At 42.0% G+C, this 24,259-nt stretch overlaps 1 protein-coding gene across 2 annotated transcripts in view; it reads left to right on the top strand.

The window, feature by feature from the left end:
• Positions 1-1,921: 1,921 nt before the first annotated feature.
• The window catches only part of shtn1 (shootin 1), an 88,295-nt gene continuing 65,957 nt past the window's right edge, over positions 1,922-24,259 (top strand). For both annotated transcript variants that reach the window (XM_073026838.1, XM_073026839.1), the window contains exons 1-3: positions 1,922-2,028; positions 11,465-11,517; positions 15,943-16,003. In XM_073026838.1, the coding sequence (XP_072882939.1) occupies positions 1,977-2,028; positions 11,465-11,517; positions 15,943-16,003 (166 nt within the window). In that variant the 5' untranslated portion in view covers positions 1,922-1,976. The remainder of the gene's footprint in view (positions 2,029-11,464; positions 11,518-15,942; positions 16,004-24,259) is intronic.

Genomic DNA, 24,259 nt, shown 5'->3' with positions numbered 1-24,259 from the left:
GTTCTGTATTCTGACTCAAACTGAAGTCCACAATCAGGTTGAAGTTGAAGTGTGCCCAGTTGTCAGATGACTCAGTGTTCAGCCATGCCATGTAGACTGGTGCAAACAAAACCAACATTGATCTCAATCTGTAAGTGCAGCAGTATTTGTCTTGTTGTTGAATATATAAATAACTGCCTTTGTTGGCTGCACATTACAGGCCATATGTTAAACTTTTCCATTGATTTGCATATGCTTTAAATAACTTAGTGCAACATTGGAATCTAATATTTTCTAATCTCTAAAGATGGAGAAAAGCTGAGGAGTAGATTTAAAAGGTGGGGCAGGGGTGAGAGAAACGCAAGGTGGTAGGTGAAACCAGCAGGGGGGAGGGATGAAGTAAAGAGCTGAGAATTTGATTGCTGGGAGAAATACAGGGCTGGAGACCAGGGAGTCTGATAAGAAAAGGGGGAAGAAGTAATGGGCAGGCAAGGAGATAAGGTGAGAGAGAGAAAAGGGAATGAGGAATGGTGAAGGGGGGTATTACCAGAAGTTTGAGAAATCAATGTTCATGCCATCAGGTTGGAGGCCACCCAGACAGAATACTGTATAAGGTGTTGCTCCTCCAACTTGAGTGTAGTCTCATCGTGACAGTACAGAAGGTCATGGGTGGACATATCGGAATGGGAAGTGGAATTAAAATGGGTGGCCTCTGGGCGATCCCGCTTTTTCTGGCGGACGGAGCGTAGGTGCTCGGCGGAACCGTCTCCCAATCTACATCGGGTCTCACCGATATACATGACCAGGAACACTGGACCCCAACAGACTCACAGTTTAAGTTTCTCCTTACTTGGAAGGACTGTTTGGGGCCCTGAATGGTAGTGCAAATCTGTTGGAATTATTTTAAGAAATTACAGCAGGGTAGACAAAGGAGAATCGGTTGATGTTGTGTACTTGGATTTTCGAAGGCCTTTGACAAGGTGCTACACATGAGGCTGTGCAATAAACTGCAAGCCCGTGGTATCACTGGAAACGTTCTAGCATGGCTGATCGGCAGGAAGCCAAGAGTGGAAATAAAAGGTGATGTGTGGTGTTCCACAGGGGTCTGTGTAGGGACCAATTCTTTTTCCATATCAACGATTTGGATGATGGAATTGATAGTTTTATCTTGTGGTCTAAGCAGGCAATGGCTAACCCGTTCAGTCGAAAAATTTGCCAAGCACAATCAGAGACAGAGAAGCAGTTTCAGCGACAGGTTGCTATCGATGCAATGCTCCTCAGACAGGATGAAGAGATCAATACTCCCCAATGCCATTCGGCTTTACAATTCAACCGCCAGGAGTAAGATATGTTAAAGTGCCGGGGTTAGGACTCAATGTATTTAAGTAAACTACTTAAGAACTTTTTAAAAGCTATTATTAATGCTTTTTGAGAGGGTGATTTTAGATGCATATCATATTTTTACTGAGTTAAGTATTGTATGTAATTAGTTTTGCTACAATAAGTGTATGGGACATTGGAAAAAATATTGAATTTCCCCATGGGGATGAATAAAGTATCTATCTATCATCTATCTATCTATCATGGTCAAGACCACGTGATACGACACGGCACATAACGCTGATGAGTATCAGCCCATAACTACATAACATTGAGGTTGTGCTCAGAATTAATTTTGTTACGCGAGATATTTCACAAAGCCAAAAGGTGACAGACGGTTAGAATTATGTCCTACCGTTTGCCTCAGGTGCAAAAGCCTACTTATGGTTGTTAAACAAAATAATTTAAAAATATAACTAATGTATTTACCAATTAGGTACTCTTCATAGTGAAATGAATTCTTCTCGGTTTCTTCCGGATTTGTATTCAAAGTACGTTCAAGGTTGCGTGCTTGTAATAAACCACGTTCGGCAGTTACACCTGGAACGCCGGCAGCCTGTGGTCAGCCGGGAGTCCCGCAGCTGCAGGCGGATCCCATAGCTGAATGGTTCGCGACTATGGCCTCTTCAGAACAGCAGATCAAAACATTCAACAACTTGTCGAAACAAGGTGCGTGCTTGGGATAAGGAAATTATTTCCTTTTACTCGTTAAGACCCCCGAGTTATTACAAAAGTATTTATTTGAAGCTATTTCGAAAGTTTGGCAACTGGGTACAAAGTTGGGTAAACATCGTAGACTGTTAGGTACCTATACAAAAAAATACGGACCTTCACCGACTTCTGGTGGTCCAGAACTGCCTGGTGATCGCGTGTTCCTGACTTGCATGGAGGGAGTTAGGGCAACTGTAGTCAACAAAACGGCGGGAGTGCAGAATGTTTCTATGAAATAAACAGGACACTCATGGTAATTTATCTGAATGCTTCACTGTGCGGACCTCCGGATTTTTGCTTTGGTAGCCTTTTTTTTTACAAAACATGACTTCGTCGACGAATTCGTTTCATGGTACTATTTGCGGCGGTCTTACTCTCCAAGATAACTTTATGATCTTCTCAAGGTCCAAGTTTCAGTAACTTTATCAAAGTTCAAAGTAGATTTATTATCGAAGTACATTATGTCACTATACACACCCCTGAGTTCCGTTTTCTTGCGAGCAGTAAATCCAATAACCATTATAAAATCAATGATAGACCACCCCAACAGGACGGACAAACTACTAATGTACAAAAGACAACAAACTAAGTAAAAAATAAATCAGAAAGCAAAAAGTATCGAGAACATGAGATGAAAAATCCTTGAAAGAGTCCTTAGGTTCAGTGATGGAGCATATAAAGTTGAGTGAAGTTATTCCCTTTGGTTCCAGAGGCTGATGGTTGAGGTGATTGTACGTAATAGCAAAGAGTTTCTAAGTTTTATATGGATCAAATTAACAAATTAGACAAGCATTTTGATAAATGCTTTATCAAAAGTTTATTTCAACAAATAGACCACAATCCTAAGAGTGCCACTTTAAATATTTGGAAGATTAACAAACTAGAGCTTGTTAGCTGATGTAGTTGTATGGTATAACAGCACAACACTGACCTATTATTGCATGTAATGTGATAAATCTGGCAAGATTAAAACATTTGCAATGTGGAGATGTGGATGTAATTGGAGCCATGCTGGTTCCCAGAAGAGTGATCCTATCACTTTCTTCTTGTCTCCTGAATTCTACCCCCCCCTCACCTCCCCAGCCCTGTAACTCCCTCATGCCCTGTTGTCTCCTTCAGAATCAGAACCACGAGATGTTAGAACCATAGAACATTACAGCTCAGAAAACAGGCCATTCGACCCTTCTAGTCTGTGCTGAAACTTTATTCCGCTAGTCCCATTGACCTGCACCCAGTCCATAATCCTCCAGACCTCTCCCATCCATGTATCTATCCAATTTATTCTTAAAACTTAAGAGTGAGCCTGCATTGACCATGACAGATGGCAGCTCATTCCACACTCCCACCACTCTCTCAGTGAAGAAGTTCCCCCTAATGTTCCCCCTAAACCTTTCCCCTTTCACCCTAAAGACATGTCCTCTCGTATTTATCTCTCCTAGTCTAAGTGGAAAGAGCCTATTCGCATTTACTCTGTCTATACCCTCATAATTTTGTAAACCTCTATCAAATCCCCCCTCATTCTTCTACACTCCAAAGAATAAAGTCCTAACCTGTTCAATCTTTTCCTGTAACTCAAGACCGGGCAACATCCTAGTAAATCTTCTCTGCACTCTTTCAATCTTACTGATATCCTTCCTGTAGTTAGATGACCAGAACTGCGCACAACACTCCAAATTTGGCCTCACCAGTGTCTTATACAACCTCACCATAACAGCCCAACTCCTATACTTAATACTTTGATTTATGAATGCTAGGATGCCCAAAGCCGCCTTTACAACCCTGTCTACCAGTGATGCCACTTTCAGGGAGTAATGTATCTGAACTACCAGATCCCTTTGATCTTCCACACTCCTCAGTGCCCTACCATTTACCGTGTATGTCCTACCCTGATTTGTCCTTCCAAAATGCAACACGTCACACCGTCTGCCATTTTCTGGCCCATTTTTCCAGTTGGTCTAGATCTCTCTGCAAGCTTTGAAAACCTTCCTAGCTGTCCACAACGCCTCCAATCTTACTGTCATCAGCAAACTTGCTTATCCAATTTACCACATTATCATCTAGATCATTGATACAGACAACAAACAACAATGGTCCCAGCACAGATCCCTGAGGCACACCAGTAGTCACAGGCTTCCAGTCTGAGAAGCAATCATCCACTGCCACTCTCTGTCTTCTCCCACACAGCCAATTGTTGGAAGTCTTGACCAGCACACACCAAATGCTGGAGGAACTCTGCAGGTCAGGCAGCATCTATGGAAAAAATACAGTTGACATTTTGGGCCGAAATGGCAGGCCTGCGGAAGGGTTTTTGCTGAAATGTCAACTGTACTTATTTCCGTAGACGCTTCCTGGCCTGCTGAGTTCCTCCAGCATTTTAGGTGTGAGGGAAGATGGATGGATGGCTGGGGGAAGGGGCAATGAAGTAAGAAGCTAAGTGTAGATAGGTGAAAGCAGTAAAGAGCTGAAGAAGAAGGAATGTGATTGTAGGAGAGTGGACCATGGGGAATGAGGAAGGGAAAAGGAGAGAGCAGGAGTACAGTGAAAATCACAAAAATACTTTGTTTCAATAAGAACATATAAAAAAAAGTGCAAAAAGAGTCAAATAATGTGGCAGTGTTCATGAATCAATCCAAGATCTGATTGCAGAGGGAAAGAAACTGTTCTGAAAATGTTGAGTGTGCATCTTCAGTCTCTCTGAGAAGAGAGAGTATGTCCCAGAGGATATCTTTAATGATAGATGCTGCCTCCTGGAGGCACTACGTTTAAAAAATCTCCTCAATGGTGGCACCAGCATATGTCATGAAATCTGTTGTTTTGTGGTAGCAGTACATTATAATACATAATTTTAAAAACTATAAATTATGGTAAGAAATATATGTAAAAATTAAATTAAGTAAGTAGTACAAAACATCATCAGTTAATATTCATGTCTTCAATGCCCATTCAGAAATCTGATGGCAGAAGGGTAGAAACTGTTCCTGAATCATTGAGTGTGCGTCTTCAGGCTCCTGTGCCAGTTCCTTCATGGTAGCAATGAGAAGAGGGTGTGTCCTGGGTGATGGGGGTCCTTAAGGATGGATGCCACATTACTAACCTATATTAATATTAGTTTACACTCACTAATTAGCCTGCCGGCATATCTTTAGGATGTGGAAAAAAACCCACACACAAGGGGAAACCCCGATATTCACAGGGAGAATGGGCATATGTATCCCCTTGTGTTAAATTTCATGTGTGTGACATGGATTGGAGATCACATTAAGCTAATGGTGTGATGATAACTGTGGTTCATCTTCTAAGGGTTTTAAGTGAAATAAGTTTTTGTATCCTTAACGCAAGATAGTCTGCAGGTGCTGGAAATCCAAAGCAGCGCACACAAAATGCTGGAGGACCTCAGCAGTTCAGGCAGCATCCATGGAAATGAATGGATAGTCAAAGTTTCAGGCTGAGATCCTTCCTCAGGACTGAGAAGGAAGGGGGAGTATGCCAGAATAAAAAGGTTGGTGGAAGATTGGAAGGAGGCTAGCTGGAAAATGATATGAAGCCAGGTGGTGGGAAAAACCAAGGGCTGGAGAAGAAACAGTCTGACAGCAGAAGAGAGTGGACTGCAGGGGAAAGGGAAGGAGGAGGGACCCAGGGGAAGTAACAGGCAGGTGAGAAGAGGCAAACGGTCAGAGCGGGGAATAGAGGAAGAATTGTTAGCAGAAGTAAGATTGCACACTATTTCCATCACATCACACAAATAAAGGTGTTGAAAATGGAAGAGTAAGGGTTAGGGTTCACTGCAGAATCAAATGTCACTATGCATCAATGTATGAGATTCACTGTTATGAAGTTTAAATTAGAAAAAATTGCTTAATATATCTGCCTTAAAATCACTCATTGGCTACTTTATTAGGTACATCTGTACACCTGCTCGTTAATCAAAGTTCAAAGTAAATTTTTTATCAAAGTACATATACGTATGTATTTTGAGAGTACAGAGTTTGAATGTTCCTGTCAGAGTAAAAGGCATAGATAACAGGTTGAGGGTTATTGATTTTTGAGAGATATTGAGGCCCTGGTTACAAAGAAGGTGGTGCATACCAGTTGTAGACAGTCAGGAACCAACGAGGTACCTCAAAATAAGAAATAAGAGAACACTTAAGAAGGAAATCAGGAGGGCTAAAAGAAGACATGAGTTTTCTGTAATAGGCAAGGTGAAGGAGAATCCTAAAGGCTTCTACAGATATATTAACATCAAAAGGATAGCAAAGGATAAAATTAATCCTCTGGAAGATCATGGAGGTAATGTATGTGTGGAGCCGAAAGAGATGAGGAAATCATAAATGGATTATTTTGCATCTCTGTTTACTTGGGAGATGGACACAGTCTGTAGATGTAAGGCAATGCAGCAGTGAGGTCAAAGACTTCATACAGATAATAGTGGAGAAGGTGCTTGCTGTTCTGACGCAAATTAGGGTGGATAAATCCCCAAGACCTAACAACGTGTTCCCTTGGGCCCTGTGGGACCCTGGTGCAGAAATTGCAGGGTATCTCTCTCCTTCTCTCTATACAGGTATATATCTATATGTCTCTGTCTCTCTCTCTCTCTATTATTCTGTCTATCTATCTTTAAGGTTATGAAATGAGAACTGAAAACAAGGAACATAAAATCCACATGTAGTTAAGTCAGTCCATGCTTATTGACAGAGTATACCTAAACCACAATTACAGGTGGTTGACCTAGAGCAGAAGTTCTCAGATCTGATACAAGGAATAAGTAAGAACCCTGAAGTTTTACATTTCCATTTAAACCCTGAAGACTGCAGCGTGCTTGCCTGGAAGATGAGGTTATGTTTCCTTGAACTTATATTGGGGCCTTGTTATCATTGTCATCATCAATCAGCTAGTTTCTAACCACTCACACTCATTCATCAACCACGCTTTACTATACTCATGCACAAGAAGAATGGCATGTATCCTGTCACCACACTGTTCTGAAGTCTGAAACAGAGAAATGTTATTGTTGTACAGAATTGATTAACAGCTAAGGATATTGACCCTTTGGTAAATTTATGTTTGAATTCCTTGCATGCAGGATCAATCTCCATACACAATACAGTAGTTAAAAGTCAATAATTGGTTCATTGTCCATTCAGAAAATTGATAGTGGAGGGGAAGAAGCTGTTCCTAAAATGTTGAGTGTGTAGTTTCAGACTCCTGTACCTCCCCCTTGATGGTAGCAATGGGAAGAGGCAGCGGGGGCCTTTAATCTTGGATGCCAAGTTTATGAGGCATTGCCTTTCAAACATGTCCTCAATGCTGGGGAGGTGAGTACCCATGATGAAGATGGCTGACTTTGCAGCCTTCTGCAGCTTTTTCTGATCCTGTGCAGTGGCCCCTCCATACCAGATGGTGATGAAACCAGTTAGAATGCTCTCCAATGTGCATCTATAGAAGTTAGTGAGTATCTTTGACATGCAAATCTCCACAAACTCCGAATGAAATATAGCCACTGTTGTGTCTATATTTATATATATATAAGGCCAACACACCATACATCTTCTTAACCACAGAATCAACCTGTATAGCAGCTTTGAGTGTCCTGTGGACATGGACCCCAAGACCTCTCTGATCCTCCACACTGCAAAGAGTCTATTAATACCATATTCTGTCTTCAAATTTGACCTACCAAATTTAACTACTTCATACTTATGACTTGAATTCCACCTGCCATTCTCAGCCCAGTTCTGCACCTATCGCTGTCCCGCTGTAACCTCTGACAACCCTCCGGACTATCAACAACACCCCCAACCTTTGTGTCATCAGCAATCTTACTAACCCACTCATCTACTACTTCATCAAGGTCATTTATGAAAAGCACAAAGATGAGGGGTCCCAGAACAGATTCCTGTGGAACACCACTGGTCATCGACCTCCATGCAGAATATGAACTATCTACAACCACTCTTTGCCTTCTGTGGACAAGCCAATTCTGCATCCACTAAGCAAGATCTCCTTGGACCCCATGCCTCCTGACTTTCTGAATGAGTGTGCCAGGGGAACCTTATCAACTGTCTTATTGAAATCCACATACACTACATCTACTACTCTTCCTTCATCAATGTGTTTAGTTACTTCCTCAAAGAATTCAATTAGGCTCGTAAGGTACGACCTGCCTTTGATAACGCCATGTTGACTATCCCTAATCAGATTATGTCTCTCCAAATGCTCATGAATCCTGCCTCTCAGGATCTTCTCCAACAACTTGCCCACCACTGAAGTGAGACTCACTGGTCTATAATTTCCTGGGTTATCTCCACTCCATTTCTTGAACAAGGTAACAACATTTGCAACCTTCAATCCTCTGGTTCTTCTGCCATCCCTATTGATGATACAAAGATCATCGCCAGAGGCTCAGCAATCTCCTCCTTCACTTCCCACAGTAGGCTGGGGTATATCTCATCTGGATCCAGTGATCATCTGACTGTGTGTGTGTATACATGCAACCAAACAAAATTAAACTAAGAGTCACGATTTAAAAATAAAGGGATATCCATTTAAAGTGAAAATGAGGTTTCAAAGGAACATTAAAGTCAGAGAAATGAATACAATATACATCCTGAAATACTTTTTCTCCACAAACATCCATGAAAACAAGGGTGTGCCCCCAAAGAATGAATAACAGTTAAATGTTAGAACCCCAAAGTCTCCCCCCAACTCCCCCCTCCTACGCTTAAGCAGTAGCAAGGTAACAGCCCCCCACCAGCAAAAAAAAGCATCAGCACCCACCACCGAGCACTCAAGCGTGTAGCATCAATAAAGACACAGACTTGTGGTACCCCAAGATTACTCATTCACCCAGTATTCAACATACCATAGGCTCACTCATTGAGGTAATTATTTATCTCTCCAAGGGTCATGAATCTTTCGAACTCTCTCAATGGGCATTTGAAACAGTTTTTAAATATTTATAAGACAGAGAAAGATGAATTCTTTATAAGCAAGGAGTTGAAAGAATTACATTGGTAGACAGGATTGTGGAATTAAGTTTATTAGAATCATAATAGATAGATAGATAGATACTTTATTCATCCCCATGGGGAAATTCAACTTTTTTTCCAATGTCCCATACACTTGTTGTAGCAAAACTAATTACATACAATACTTAACTCAGTGATTTAGATGCATATCATATTTTTTACTATCTCAAAAAGCATTAATAATAGCTTTTAAAAAGTTCTTAAGTCCTGGCGGTAGAATTGTAAAGCCTAATGGCATTGGGGAGTATTGACCTCTTCATCCTGTCTGAGGAGCATTGCATCGATAGTAACCTGTCGCTGAAACTGCTTCTCTGTCTCTGGATGGTGCTATGTAGAGGATGTTCAGAGTTATCCATAATTGACCGTAGCCTACTCAGCGCCCTTCGTTCAGCTACCGATGTTAAACCCTCCAGTACTTTGCCCATGACAGAGCCCACCTTCCTTACCAGCTTATTAAGACGTGAGGCGTCCCTCTTCTTAATGCTTCCTCCCCAACACGCCACCACAAAGAAGAGGGCGCTCTCCACAACTGACCTATAGAACATCTTCAGCATCTCACTACAGACATTGAATGACGCCAACCTTCTTAGGAAGTACAGTCGACTCTGTGCCTTCCTGCACAAGGCATCTGTGTTGGCAGTCCAGTCTAGCTTCTCGTCTAACTGTACTCCCAGATACTTGTAGGTCTTAACCTGCTCCACACATTCTCCATTAATGATCACTGGCTCCATATGAGGCCTAGATCTCCTAAAGTCCACCACCATCTCCTTGGTCTTGGTGATATTGAGACGCAGGTAGTTTGAGTTGCACCATATCACAAAGTCCTGTATCAGTTTCCTATACTCCTCCTCCTGTCCATTCCTGACACACCCCACTATGGCCGTGTCATCAGCGAACTTCTGCACATGGCAGGACTCCGAGTTATATTGGAAGTCTGATGTGTACAGGGTGAACAGGACCGGAGAGAGTACGGTTCCCTGCGGCGCCCCTGTGCTGCTGACCACCGTGTCAGACCTACAGTCTCCCAACCGCACATACTGAGGTCTATCTGTCAAGTAGTCCACTATCCAATCCACCATGTGAGAGTCTACTCCCATCTCCGTTAGTTTGTGCCTTAAGATCTTGGGCTGGATGGTGTTAAAGGCACTAGAGAAGTCAAGGAATGTAATCCTCACAGCACAACTGACCCCCTCTAGGTGAGAGAGTGATTTGTGCAGCAAATACGTGATAGCATCCTCCACTCCCACCTTCTCCTTATACGCAAACTGAAGAGGATCCTGGGCGTGTCTGGTTTGTGGCCTCAGATTCTGTATTATCAGCCGCTCCATGGTCTTCATAATCAGAATCAGTTTGATATCAGTGGCAGCAGTGCATTGCAATACATAATAAAAAACAAATTACAGTAAGAAATATAAGAAATTAAATGTGATAATAGTGCAAAAAGAGCAAAAACAAAGAAAAAATAGGTGGTGAATGTGGGTACATTCAGAAAGCTGATGGTGATGGCGAAGAAGCTGTTGCTAAAACGTTGAGTGTGTGTCTTTGAGCTCCTGTACCTCCTTGATGTAGCAATGAAAAGAGGGCAGGTTCTGTTTATAATAATTAAATTGATTTTATAATTTGAATATTTTAATAATTAAATTGTAATATAAACAAAAACTGGAGTATTCAGAGATTTTGGATTAATCGTTGAGCAACACAATCAAGTGAACCAAATATAAAAATAGGTCAAATAGGTCACTTTGCACAGTAGGAACACTATTTCAGCTCCTTAATTATAAATTTTAGGACAGTTATAGAAATTCTGCATATATAATAGAAGGAAGGCTTAAAGTAGTGATGAATGAGTGCCAATCAAATAAGCTACATTTAATGGACAACCATCTGAAGATTAGCTGGTCCATTTCAAATTGTGGTGCTGTGTTTGACATTCTCTCTAATGTCATGTTACTGGATGCAGCTCAGTTCTTGTCCTGCTGAAGTGAGCACTCATATCTCAATGATTTCAATGCTGCTTGTCTTCCCCTATTACACCCTCCATTAACATGAAGCTATTTAAAAACCTGCTCCCCATGTCTGAATCTGAGCAAAGTTTCAGCCTGAAGTCACCTCTGTGTTTCCTGACCTATACTGACAAGGCCTAATATTTATAGTCATTATTCATGATGTGAAGAATTTATTTAATATTCCTACTTTACATCTCAGTAATTTTGTTCAGCTCTAGTTTCTCTGTCCTCCTCAATTCTTACACTATGATGAAAAACCCTGATATGGTTGGAATTTAATATCAGGGATATGATCGGTTTATGGATCTGCAATATTCAAAATTATACAGACCTTTTTTACATCAGTTTTTTTTACTTATATAGCAATTGATGAATATGAAGAAATTCTGAAAGAAAATGAGAAGATAAAGGAAGAGGTGAGTAGTTTTCCATAGCAAGCAATAATTTATGTTGATATAAATCTTTAAAGAAGCAAATAGTTTCTGAATAATTTCACAAGTTCTAAAACAAACGCATTGGCACGAAGCCATAGAGGGAGTATTATAGACACATCCAAAAAGGACAATCAGAGAGGGAAGTTTCAAGATACAAGGTCAGGGAGGAAAAATAGATACCTGGTAGATAAAGGACAGAGAAAGTTGAAAGGCTCGAGACTCCCCAGCATCGAGGACAACTTCAAAAGGTGATCCTGAAAAAGCCAGCTTCTGACATTAAGGGCCCCAATCTCCTCTTATCATTACTACATTCAAAAGGAAGGTATAAGAGCCTGCAGGAAAAGCTGAAATATATGGTTATCTACTGTATTCAGTGTTCCCAGTGTAGTCTCCTTGATATTGGTGAGACCCATCGTAGACTTGAGGGCCACTCTGTCGAACAACTTTGCTCTGTCCACTGCAGCAAGCAGAATTTGCTGGTGACCATCCATTTTAATTCTACTTCCCATTACTATTCTGACAAGTCTGTCCATGGCCTCCTCTACTGCCACGATGAGGCCAATCTCAGGGTGAAGGAACAACATCTCATATTCCAACCTGATGGTATGAAGACACTGTATGATCCCTATGATTTCTAGTAATTTCTCTCTCACCCCAACTTTTCTCTTTTTCCATTCCCCATTCTTGCTTTTTTCTTACCCCTTCCATTCTCCTCAGCTGCTGATCACTTCCATCTGTGCCACTCCTCCTTCTGTTTCTCCCATGGTCCACTCTCCTCTCCTATTAGATTCCTTCTTCTCCAGACTTTACCTTTTCCATCAATAACCTCCTAGCTTCTCATATCAACCTTCCTCCTTCACCGACCCACCTATCCCCTTACTTGGGTTCACCTATCACCTGCCAGCTTGTACCCCTCTTCTCCCCTCTTCCCCCTTCCCCCCTCCTCACCCCTCCTCCCTCCTCCCCTTCTCCCCCACTCATGTGATGCTAACATACAATGGACAAATTTTCTTCACCTTGGTGGGGTAGGTGGGTGTGACAGGTCCTCCACCCACAGGTAAAGTCTCTGTATCTCAGATTATGAAACATTTATATTACTTGGTCTGCCAGCATATGTTCAAAGGGATCACCACATCCAAAGCAGGTCACTGAATGTGGATCTTGGAGACCTTGCTTACTTGGAATTGGTTCATGTTTTCTCTTTACATAGAAACATAGAAAATAGGTGCAGGAGTAGGCCATTCGGCCCTTTGAGCCTGCACCACCATTCAGTATGATCATGGCTGATCATCCAACTCAGAACCCTGTACCTGCTTTCTCTCCATACCCCCTGATCCCTTTAGCCACAAGGGCCATATCTAACTTCCTCTTAAATATAGCCAATGAACCAGCCTCAACTGTTTCCTGTGGCAGAGAATTCCACAGATTCACCACTCTCTGTGTGAAGAAGTTTTTCCTCATCTCGGTCCTAAAAGGCTTCCCCTTTATCCTTAAACTGTGACCCCTCGTTCTGGACTACCCCAACATCGGGAGCAATCTTCCTGCATCTAGCCTGTCCAATCCCTTTAGAATTTTATACGTTTCAATAAGATCCCCCCTCAATCTTCTAAATTCCAGTGAGTATAAGCCTAGTCGATCCAGTCTTTCTTCATATGAAAGTCCTGCCATCCCAGGAATCAATCTGGTGAACCTTCTCTGTACTCCCTCTATGGCAAGAATGTCTTTCCTCAGATTAGGGGACCAAAACTGCACACAATATTCTAGGTGCGGTCTCACCAAGGCCTTGTACAACTGCAGTAGAACCTCCCTGCTCCTGTACTCGAATCCTTTTGCTATGCATGCCAACATACTATTTGCCTTTTTCACCGCCTGCTGTACCTGCATGCCCACCTTCAATGACTGGTGTACAATAACACCCAGGTCTCGTTGCACCTCCACTCTTCCTAATCGGCCACCATTCAGATAATAATCTGTTTTCCTGTTCTTGCAACCAAAGTGGATAATCTCACATTTATCCACATTAAATTGCATCTGCCATGAATTTGCCCACTCACCTAACCTATCCAAGTCACCCTGCATCCTCTTAGCATCCTCTGCACAGCTAACACCGCCGCCCAGCTTTGCGTCATCCGCAAACTTGGAGATGCTGCATTTAATACCCTCGTCTAAATCATTAATATATATTGTAAACAACTGGTGTCCCAGCACTGAGCCTTGCGGTACCCCACTAGTCACTGCCTGCCATTCTGAAAAGGTCCGGTTTACTCCCACTCTTTGCTTCCTGTCTGCCAACCAATTCTCTATCCACATCAATACCATACCCCCAATACCGTGTGCTTTAAGTTTGCACACTAATCTCCTGTGTGGGACCTTGTCAAAAGCCTTTTGAAAATCTAAGTATACCACATCCACTAGCTCTCCCCTATCCACTCTACTAGTTACATCTTCAAAAAATTCTATAAGATTCATCAGACATGATTTTCCTTTCACAAATCCATGCTGACTTTGATGATTTCACCTCTTTCCAAATGTGCTGTTATCACATCTTTGATAACCGACTCTAGCATTTTCCCCACCACTGATGTCAGACTAACCGGTCTATAATTCCCTGGTTTCTCTCTCCCTCCTTTTTTAAAAAGTGGGGTTACATTAGCTACCCTCCAATCCTCAGGAACTAATCCAGGATCTAAGGAGTTTTGAAAAATTGTCACTAATGCATCCACTATTTCTTGGGCTACTTCCTTAAGCACTCTGGGATGCAGACCATCTGGCCCTGGGGATTTATTTGCCTTTAATCCCTTCAATTTACCTAACACCACTTCCCTACCAACATGTATTTCCTTCAGTTCCTCCATCTCACTAGACCCTCGGTCCCTTACTATTTCTGGAAGATTATTTATGTCCTCCTTTGTGAAGACAGAACCAAAGTAGTTATTCAATTGGTCTGCCATGTCTTTGTTCCCTATGATCAATTCACCTGTTTCTGACTGTAAAGGACCTACATTTGTCTTGACCAATCTTTTTCTTTTCACGTATCTATAAAAGCTTTTACAGTCAGTTTTTATGTTCCCTGCCAGCTTTCTCTCATAATCTTTTTTCCCTTTCCTTATTAAGCCCTTTGTCCTGCTCTGCTGGTCTCTGAATTTCTCCCAGTCCTCAGGTGTGCTGCTTTTTTTTTGCTAATTTATATGTTTCTTCTTTGGACTTGATACTATCCCTAATTTCCCTTGTCAGCCATGGGTGCACTACCTTCCCTGGTTTATTCTTTTGCCAAACTGGGATGAACAATTGTTGTAGTTCATCCATGCAATCTTTAAATGCTTGACATTGCATATCCACCGTCAACCCTTTAAGTATCATTTGCCAGTCTATCTTAGCTAATTCACGTCTCATACCTTCAAAGTTACCCTTCTTTAAATTCAGAACCTTTGTTTCTGAATTAACTATGTCATTCTCCATCTTAATGAAGAATTCCACCATATTATGGTCACTCTTACCCATGGGGCCTCGCATGACAAGATTGCTAACTAACCCTTCCTCATTGCTCAATACCCAATTTAGAATGGCCTGCTCTCTAGTTGGTTCCTCGACGTGTTGGTTCAGAAAACCATCTCGCATACATTCCAAGAAATCCTCTTCCTCAGCACCCTTACCAATTTGGTTCACCCAATCTATATGTAGATTAAAGTCACCCATTATAACTACTGTTCCTTTATTGCACGCATTTCTAATTTCCTGTTTAATGCCATCCCCAACCTCACTACTACTGTTAGGTGGCCTGTACACAACTCCCACCTGCGTTGTCTGCCCCTTAGTGTTATGCAGCTCTACCCATATCGATTCCACATCCTCTAGGCTAATGTCCTTCCTTTCTATTGCATTAATCTCCTATCTAACCAGCAATGCTACCCCACCTCCTTTTCTTTCCTGTCTATCCCTCCGGAATATTGAATATCCCTGGATGTTGAGCTCCCTTCCTTGGTCACCCTGGAGCCATGTCTCTGTGATCCCAACTATATCATATTTATTAATTGCTATCTGCACATTCAATTCATCCACCTTGTTACGAATGCTCCTCGCATTGACACACAAAGCCTTCAGGCTTGTTTTTACAACACTCTTAGCCCTTATACAATTATGTTGAAAAGTGGCTCTTTTTGCTTTTTGCCCTGGATTTGCCTGCCTGCCACTTTTACTTTTCACCTTACTACTTTTTGCTTCTACCCTCATTTTACACCCCTCTGTCTCTCTGCACTTGTTCCCATCCCCCTGCCACATTAGTTTAAAACCTCCTGAACAGCAGTAGCATTTACATTTCCCAGATTCTGAGTCAGTAATGACACTGGACACCACAGATTGTGTTCGTGCTTAATATCATTCTGCTTATAATTTCACATTTATCCACAGAATTTAAGATTGATTGAAGAAAAAGATAATGTCGTTCAGCAGGTGGAAGAACTCCACAGAGGTAAGTCATTATTTGATCTGTTTTTGTTTAAAAAGCAACAGAGGACAATTAAAATGCAATGCAAGGAGAGAAGATGAAATATGTGGGTAAATTACCCAATAATACAAAAGAGAGTTGCAGAAGTTTTATTTTGGTTACGTAAAAGTTAAGTGAGAGATGAGTGAATGTTGCAGCACTAGAAAATGATGCTGGAGAAATAGTAATAGGAATCAAGAAATAGCAGAGGAACCAAATAGGTACTTAGTGTCATTCTTTTCAGTGGGAGATAGCAGTGACATGCCAGAAGTTCAAGAGTCAAGGGGCAGAAGTGAGTTTAGTGGCGGAGAAGGCGCTGGGTAAGTTGAAAGGCCAGAAAGTGAATAAATCACCTGGTGGTCTATCCAGATGGACTACCACCCCAAACTGTAGCTAAAAACATTTTAGAGTCAGTAGAAGTAATCTTTAAAGAATCAGTATTGTCAGGGAGTGTCTCATAGGATGGAAAATCACAAATATAATTCCTCTGTTTAAGAAGAGAGGAGACAAAAGTCAGGAAATTATAGGCCGGTTAGCCGGACCTTGGTGGTTGCTAAGATTTTAGATCTATTATTAAGGATGAAATTTTGGAATACTTGCCAGTACATGATAAAAAAGAATAAAGTCAGGACGTCTTAATAAGCTGGTAAGGAAGGCGGGCTCTGTCGTGGGCAAAGTACTGGAGAGTTTAACATCGGTAGCTGAGCGAAGGGCGCTGAGTAGGCTACGGTCAATTATGGATAACTCTGAACATCCTCTACATAGCACCATCCAGAGACAGAGAAGCGACAGGTTACTATCGATGCAATGCTCCTCAGACAGGATGAAGAGGTCAATACTCCCCAATGCCATTAGGCTTTACAATTCAACTGCCAGGACTTAAGAACTTTTTAAAAGCTATTATTAATGCTTTTTAAGATAGTGATTTAGATGCATATCATATTTTTTACTGAGTTAAGTATTGTATGTAATTAGTTTTGCTACAACAAGTGTATGGGACATTGGAAAAAAGTTGAATTTCCCCATGGGGATGAATAAAGTATCTATCTATCTATCTATCTATCTTATGGGGAGATCTTTGTTAGAACTCTTTGAGAAGACAAAGGAGAATCAGTGGATTTTCTGAAGGGCTTAGACAAGGTGTTACCAAGAAGCTGCTAAAGAGGATAAGTTCATAGTAAGGAAACCAAATACAATGTTCATTTTTCAAGAGGTCTAGGATATATTGTTAAGGTTTTATAAGGCACCTGTCAGACTGCATTTGTGAACAATTTTGGGCCCCATATCTAAGGAAAGATGAACTAGCCCTGGAGATAGTCCAGGAGAGGTTCACCAGAATGTTCCCAGGAATGAAAGGCTTGATGCATGGGAATGTTTGGTGGTTCTGGAACTGTACTTGATGCAGTTCAGAAGGATGGAGGTGGGGTGGGGTAGGTGGAATGGGAGTGGGATGGGGGATGTGGAATCTTATTGAAATGTACTGGATGCCGAAGGCCTGGATAGAGTGGGTGCAGAGAGGGTATTTCCAGTAGTGTGAGTCTAGGATCCGAGGTCACAACCTCAGAATAAGAAGCTAACCACTTAGAACAGAGATTCTTTAGCCAGAGGGTGGTGAATCTGTGGGCAATGGAGTCCAAGTCATTTGCATGAGTACATCTATGAAAAGCTTACTTGCAGCAGCATTGCAGGCACATCACATGACATAAGCAGCATGCACAAGATAAACGTAAATGAAACAATGATTATACACAATTAGAACAAAAAGATAGTCAATTTCAGGGCAAACTGATCAAACTAGTCGTGGTGTTGTTAAAATGTATTGAATAGGGTTTTGCCAGTTGGGTCAAGAACCAAATCGTTGAAGGGAAGTAGCTGTTCTTGTACCTGGTAGTGTGGAACTTCAAGCTTCTGATCTCCTACCCTCTGGTAACTGTGAGAAGATGGTGTGGCCCGGACAATGGAGATCTGTGATGATGGATGTTGCCTTCTTGAAGCAGCACATTTTGTAGATATACTGGTAGTGGAGGGGGATGCACCATGATGTATTGGGCAGAAACCACTACTCTCTGCAGCTTTTCCCCTTCCTGTGCATTTCAATTGCTGCATGAAAACATGTGGGAATGGGATTGAGGGGAAAAATATCATCCATGATTGAATGGTAGAGCAAACTTTGGGCTAAGTAGCAAATTCTGCTCCTGAATCTTATGGTCTTTATCTACCTACCTATCTATCTATCTATCTATTTATCTATCTATCTATCTATCATAGAATAGGCCCTTTGAGCCACACCACCCAGCAACCCCTGATTTAACCCTAGCCTAATCATGGGAGAATTTACAATGATATACAAACCAATCTTTCTACTGTTCAATCTTACATTGAATGTTATAGAGCTTTTATTGGTTTTGTACCAACAAGCTGCACTTGAATAACTATTATGCTTAACCTCTAGTCAACGCAACCTCAAGATTGGAAGTGGGAATGGAGAAATAGTTTTTGTTGCATAGAGAGCATTTCAGAGGTTAGTGGGATTTGTAGTATTCAGGAACCTTATTCAATTCATGTCTCTATCAGAATGGTTCTTGAGGCTAAGATGCAGATTGAGGAGCATTCTCTACTGCTCAACACCAAAAAAATGGTGCTATAGTAGGCAGTAAAGAAGGTTATCTAAGACAGTGGTCCCCAACCACCGGGCCGCAAAGCATGTGCTACTGGGCTGCGAGGAAACAATATCATTTGGCAGTATGAAACACTATGCCGCCAAATCATATCGTTTCCTCACGGCCTGGTAGCACATGCTTTGTGGCCCGATACCGGTCCACGGCCCGGTGGTTGGGGACCACTGATCTAAAGTGACAATCAAGATTAAGTGGGGAAGGGGCTGATGGAATTTGAGTGCAAAGTGATATACTTTTTGGAAGGCTGGGACATACACAAGGAATGGGAGTGTCACTGAACAGCAAGACTGGGCACAAGTACAGAGCTTACAGAAAGTGGAGACACAGATAGAGTAGTGAAGAAGACAAATGGGATTTTTCCTTTCATCAGCCAAGGTGTTGAGCACAAGATTTGGAACATCATGATATAGTCGTAGAGATCTTTGGTTAGGCTGCACATAGAGCATTGTGTGCATGTTCATTGAAAAGATTGATTGACATTTTAGGATGGGGGTACATCTCTACCAAATGAGGTATAAAGTGCTCCTTCCCTCCACTAACCCACAGGTCACCCTTGGGCAAAGTGTAGCACTTGCTTAGCCTACCCCAATCCCAAAATTGGAGTCACGGAAAGCCATTGGAAACAGTTGGTAGATGGTCGTATGAGCAGCTGGTGCTTATCACAAGTCCTGGTTATGCAACTACTGATGCCAGACAGACAACCTCTGAAGAGCATTGGTAACGGCTGGGGTCACCTGTCTTGTAAAGACTCTGCCCAGGAGAAGGCAATGCAGACCACTTCTGTGGAAAAATTTGGCTAAGAACAATCATGGTAACAAGACCATGATTGCCCATGTCATTCAACATGTCACACAATAATGATGATAATCTAGAAAAGAAGTGATTAAGCTGGAAGGAATACAAAAAAAAAATTGACAGGAATGTTTCCTGGACTGCAAGGCTTAAGTTATAAGGAGAGATTGGATAGGCTGGGATACTTTCACTGGATTGAAGGAGATTGAGGGATGTTCTTGTGGAGGTTTATAACAGTAGGTATGGCATTGAGAGGAGAGATGGTCACAGTCTTTTTTCCCAAGGTAGGGGAGTCTAAAACTAGAGGACATAGGTTACTCTATCTCATAGATAGAGATGTCCTCATAGGCCACTTTTCAACATAATTGTATAAGGGCTAAGAGTGTTGTAAAAACAAGCCTGAAGGCTTTGTGTGTCAATGCAAGGAGCATTCGTAACAAGGTAGATGAATTGAATGTGCAGATAGTTATTAATGAATATGATATAGTTGGGATCACAGAGACATGGCTCCAGGGTGACCAAGGGTGGGAGCTCAACATCCAGGGATATTCAATATTCAGGAGGGATAGACAGGAAAGAAAAGGAGGTGGGGTAGCGTTGCTGGTTAGATAGGAGATTAATGCAATAGAAAGGAAGGACATTAGCCTGGAGGATGTGGAATCGATATGGGTAGAGCTGCATAACACAACTGGTGGGAATTGTGTACAGGCCACGTAACAGTAGTAGTGAGGTTGGGGATGGCATTAAACAGGAAATTAGAAATGCGTGCAATAAAGGAACAGCAGTTATAATGGGTGACTTCAGTCTACATATAGATTGGGTGAACCAAATTGGTAAGGGTGCTGAGGAAGAGGATTTCTTGGAATGTATGCGGGATGGTTTTCTGAACCAACATGTTGAGGAACCAACTAGAGAGCAGGTCATTCTAGATTGGGTATTGAGCAATGAGGAAGGGTTAGTTAGCAATCTTGTCGTGCGAGGCCCCATGGGTAAGAGTGACCATAATATGGTGGAATTCTTCATTAAGATGGAGAGTGACATAGTTAATTCAGAAACAAAGGTTCTGAACTTAAAGAAGGGTAACTTTGAAGGTATGAGATGTGAATTAGCTAAGATAGACTGGCAAATGATACTTAAAGGGTTGATGGTGGATATGCAATGTCAAGCATTTAAAGATCGCATGGATGAACTACAACAATTGTTCATCCCAGTTTGGCAAAAGAATAAACCAGGGAAGGTAGTGCACCCATGGCTGACAAGGGAAATTAGGGATAGTATCAAGTCCAAAGAAGAAACATACAAATTAGCCAGAAAAAGCAGCACACCTGAGGACTGAGAGAAATTCAGAGTCCAGCAGAAGAGGACAAAGTGCTTAATTAGGAAAGGGAAAAAAGATTATAAGAGAAAGCTGACAGGGAACATAAAAACTGACTGTAAAAGCTTTTACAGATATGTGAAAAGAATAAGATTGGTTAAGACAAATGTAGATCCCTTACAGTCAGAAACAGGTGAATTGATCATGGGGAACAAGGACATGGCAGACCAATTGAATAACTGCTTTGGTTCTGTCTTCACAAAGGAGGACATAAATAATCTTCCGGAAATAGTAGGGGACTGAGGGTCTAGTGAGATGGAGGGAAATACATGTTAGTAGGGAAGTGGTGTTAGGTAAATTGAAGGGATTAAAGGCAGATAAATCCCCAGGGCCAGATGGTCTGCATCCCAGAGTGCTTAAGGAAGTAGCCCAAGAAATAGTGGATGCATTAGTCATAATTTTTCAAAACTCCTTAGATTCTGGATTAGTCCCTGAGGATTGGAGGGTGGCTAATGTAACCCCACTTTTTAAAAAAGGAGGGAGAGAGAAACCAGGGAATTATAGACTGGTTAGTCTGATATCGGTGGTGGGGAAAATGCTAGGGTCAGTTATCAAAGATGTGATAACAGCACTTTTGGAAAGCGGTGAAATCATTGGACAAAGTCAGCATGGATTTGTGAAAGGAAAATCATGTCTGATGAATCTTATAGAATTTTTTGAGGATGTAACTAGTAGAGTGGATAGGGGAGAACCAGTGGATGTGGTATATTTGGATTTTCAAAAGGCTTTTGACAAGGTCCCACACAGGAGATTAGTGTGCAAACTTAAAGCATACGGTATTGGGGGTATGGTATTAATGTGGATAGAGAATTGGTTGGCAAACAGGAAGCAAAGAGTGGGAATAAATGGGACCTTTTCAGAATGGCAGGCAGTGACTAGTGGGGTACCGCAAGGCTCAGTGCTGGTATCCCAGTTGTTTACAATATATATCAATGATTTAGACGAGGGAATCAAATGCAGCATCTCCAAGTTTGCAGATGACACGAAGCTGGGTGGCAGTGTTAGCTGTGCAGAGGATGCTAAGAGGATGCAGGGTGACTTGGATAGGTTAGGTGAGTGGGCAACTTCATGGCAGATGCAATTTAATGTGGATAAATGTGAGGTTATCCACTTTGGTGGCAAGAACAGGAAAACAGATTATTATCTGAATGGTGGCCGATTAGGAAGAGTGGAGGTGCAACGAGACCTGGGTATCATTGTACACCAGTCATTGAAAGTGGGCATGCAGGTACAGCAGGCGGTGAAAAAGGCAAATGGTATGTTGGCATTCATAGCAAGAGGATTCGAGTACAGGAGCAGGGAGTTTCTACAGCAGTTGTACAAGGTGTTGGTGAGACCACACCTAGAGTATTGTGTGCAGTTTTGGTCCCCTAAACTGAGGAAAGACATTCTTGCCATAGAGGGAGTACAAAGAAGGTTCACCAGATTGATTCCTGGGATGGCAGGACTTTCATATGAAGAAAGACTGGATCGACTAGGCTTATACTCGCTGGAATTTAGAAGATTGAGGGGGGATCTTATTGAAACGTATAAAATTCTAAAGGGATTGGACAGGCTAGATGCAGGAAGATTGTTCTCAATGTTGGGGAAGTTCAGAACTAGGGGTCAAAGTTTAAGGATAACGGGGAAGCCTTTTAGGACTGAGATGAGGAGAAACTTCTTCACACAGAGAGTGGTGAATCTGTGGAATTCTCTGCCACAGGAAACAGTTGAGGCTGGTTCATTGGCTATATTTAAGAGGAAGTTAGATACGGCCCTTGTGGCTAAAGGGATCAGGGGGTATGGAGAGAAAGCAGGTACAGGGTTCTGAGTTGGATGATCAGCTGTGATCACAGTGAATGGCGGTGCAGGCTCAAAGGGCCGAATGGCCTACTCCTGCACCTATTTTCTATCTTTATGTTTACTTTGAGAGTGGAAGCATTTAAGAGGACAGAAGGGACAGAAGAAGGGAAATTACAGGCCAGTTTATCTTACCCCAGTGGTTGGGAAGTTGTTGGAGTTGATTGTTGAAGATGTGGTTTTGGGGGTCTTGAAGGTACATGATAAAATCTTCTTCAGCTGTCCATCGATTTCAATGTTGACCGAGGCCTGGGCAAGGTTGTATGGAAGATTGGCAGTTGCCCATGCTGCAAGTCTCCCCTCTGCACACTACCGATGTTGTCCAAGGGAAGGGCAAGGGCCAATACAGCTTGGCACCGGTGTTGTCGCAGAGCAATGTGAGGTTAAGTGCCTTGCTCAAGGACACAACACACTGCCTCAGCTTAGGCTCAAGCTACCAACCTTCAGATCATTAGACCAATGCCTTAGCCAGTTGGCCACACGCCAACACCATGATAAAATAGGCCATAGTCAGCATGGCTTCCTGAAATGAAAATCTTGCCTGACAAATCTGTTAGTGTTCCTTGAGGAAATAACAAGTCAGGCAGACAAAGGGGAATCGATGGGTGTTCTGTATTTGGATTTTTAGAAGACCTTTGTCAAGGTGCCACACATGAGGCTGCTTAGCAACGTAAGAGCCCATGGTATTACAGGAAAGGTACTAGCATGCATAGAGCATTGGCCAAGAATAGGAATTTTGGATACCTTTTCTGATTGACTGCCGGTGACGAGTGGTGTTCCGGAGAGGTCAATATTGAGACAGCTTTTTATGTTGTAAGTCTATTATTTGGCTAATGGAATTGATGGCTTTGTGACAAAGTTTGCAGATGATATGAAGATCAGTGAAGGGACAGATTATGTTGAGGAAGCAGGGAGCCTGCAGAAGGGCTTAGACAGATCAGGAGAATGGGCACAGAAGTGACAGATGGAATACACTGTCGGGAAATATATGGTCATGCACTTTGGTATAAGAAATAAAAGCATAGACCATTTTCTAAATGGAGAAAAATTTAAAAATCTGATGAGCAAAGGGTCTTGAGAGTTCTTGTGCAAGATTCCCTGAATGTTAGTTTGCAGGTTGAGTCAGTGGTGAGGAAGGCAAATGTGATGTTAGCATTCATTTCAAGAAGACCAGAAGACATAGGAACAGAATTAGGCCATTTAGCCCATTGAGTCTGTTCCGCGATTCCATCATGGCTGATCCCGGATCCCACTGAATCCCATATACATGCCTTCTCACCATATTCTCTGATTCCCTGACTGATCTTAGATAGCTTTTCCTCGAGTAGGCTCAGGCACAAGCTGCTCTAAAAAGCCATCTCGTGGGCATGCAACTCTTGTGATCCGACACCAACCTGATTTTCCCAATCCCCTTACATATTGAAGTCCCCCATTACAATTGTGTCTTTACACTTATTAGATGCTTTTCCAGCTCCCTTTGAAATCTCAAGTCCACAGCTTGGTTTCTATTTGGAGGCCGATATATGATTCCCATAATGGTTTTTTGTTTACCTTTGC

This window comes from Hemitrygon akajei, chromosome 23 (assembly GCF_048418815.1).
Source record: "Hemitrygon akajei chromosome 23, sHemAka1.3, whole genome shotgun sequence".
NCBI classification, from domain to species: Eukaryota; Metazoa; Chordata; class Chondrichthyes; order Myliobatiformes; family Dasyatidae; genus Hemitrygon; species Hemitrygon akajei.
This window is presented reverse-complemented; position numbering and strand designations above follow the sequence as displayed.